Raw genomic sequence first — 705 nt, 5'->3', positions numbered from 1 at the left:
CTCCAACTCCCAGCAACGACAGACCTGACAATGAATGGAATCAGCCTGGCTAAAGATCCCGACTCGACGGCAGTGAGTGATCAACACACACATTTGTGCATTCAGCCCTCACACTCTTACATCATGTCCTTTTCTTCTTCTTCGTCCCATAGCCGTCACTGGCAGACTTTCACGATGCATTCCAGGTTGTGTTCATTGATCCGTCTGGACACCTCAACATGTGTGCGGACATGACGGCCTGCACCTACCAGCAGGTAAAGTCTGCACCCTAAAAGCGATCTTTGCCCAACGGGTCTAAATTTTAACCGCTTGAAACAAATCTCTCAGCTGCAGCATGAGGCCTCGGTGTCCATGCAGTTCTGGGACGACCCCATGGTGGATGGTTTCCACAGCCTTCTCATGACTCCTAAACCTATGATAAGGACCAGTGACCACATCTTCCAGTATGGCTTGTCAAATACCAGTTGATTTTCTCAGTTTGAACTTCCCATGTTGAGTCTGGATGTCCTCCCTAGATTGTGTGAACTCGTCAAGCTGCAGTCCAGCTGTAAGAAGCTGAACTTGCTCAGTGAGCTGATGGACCATAGTGGAAATTATGTGCACACGGTGCTCCCGTTTATACTGTCGCTGCTTCAGAGGGGACTTGGACAAAGGATCATCCTCCTCACCCACTCACTTTCCCCTGAGCCTGAGGTGGGTTTACGT

At 49.8% G+C, this 705-nt stretch overlaps 1 protein-coding gene across 1 annotated transcript; it reads left to right on the top strand.

The window, feature by feature from the left end:
• Positions 1-6: 6 nt before the first annotated feature.
• LOC109508911 (nucleolar protein 6-like) lies at positions 7-693 on the top strand (the record flags this gene model as incomplete). Its single annotated transcript, XM_019858839.1, has 4 exons — positions 7-72; positions 153-254; positions 328-443; positions 516-693. Coding segments are annotated over exons 1-4 (438 nt in total), but the record flags the coding sequence as incomplete, so codon positions are not given.
• Between the last annotated feature and the right edge of the window lie 12 nt (positions 694-705).

This window comes from Hippocampus comes, unplaced genomic scaffold (genome assembly GCF_001891065.2).
Source record: "Hippocampus comes isolate QL1 unplaced genomic scaffold, H_comes_QL1_v1.1 C16695190, whole genome shotgun sequence".
NCBI lineage: Eukaryota > Metazoa > Chordata > Actinopteri > Syngnathiformes > Syngnathidae > Hippocampus > Hippocampus comes.
Note: the sequence above shows the minus strand (reverse complement) of the source record. Positions and strands in the feature narration are given on the sequence as shown.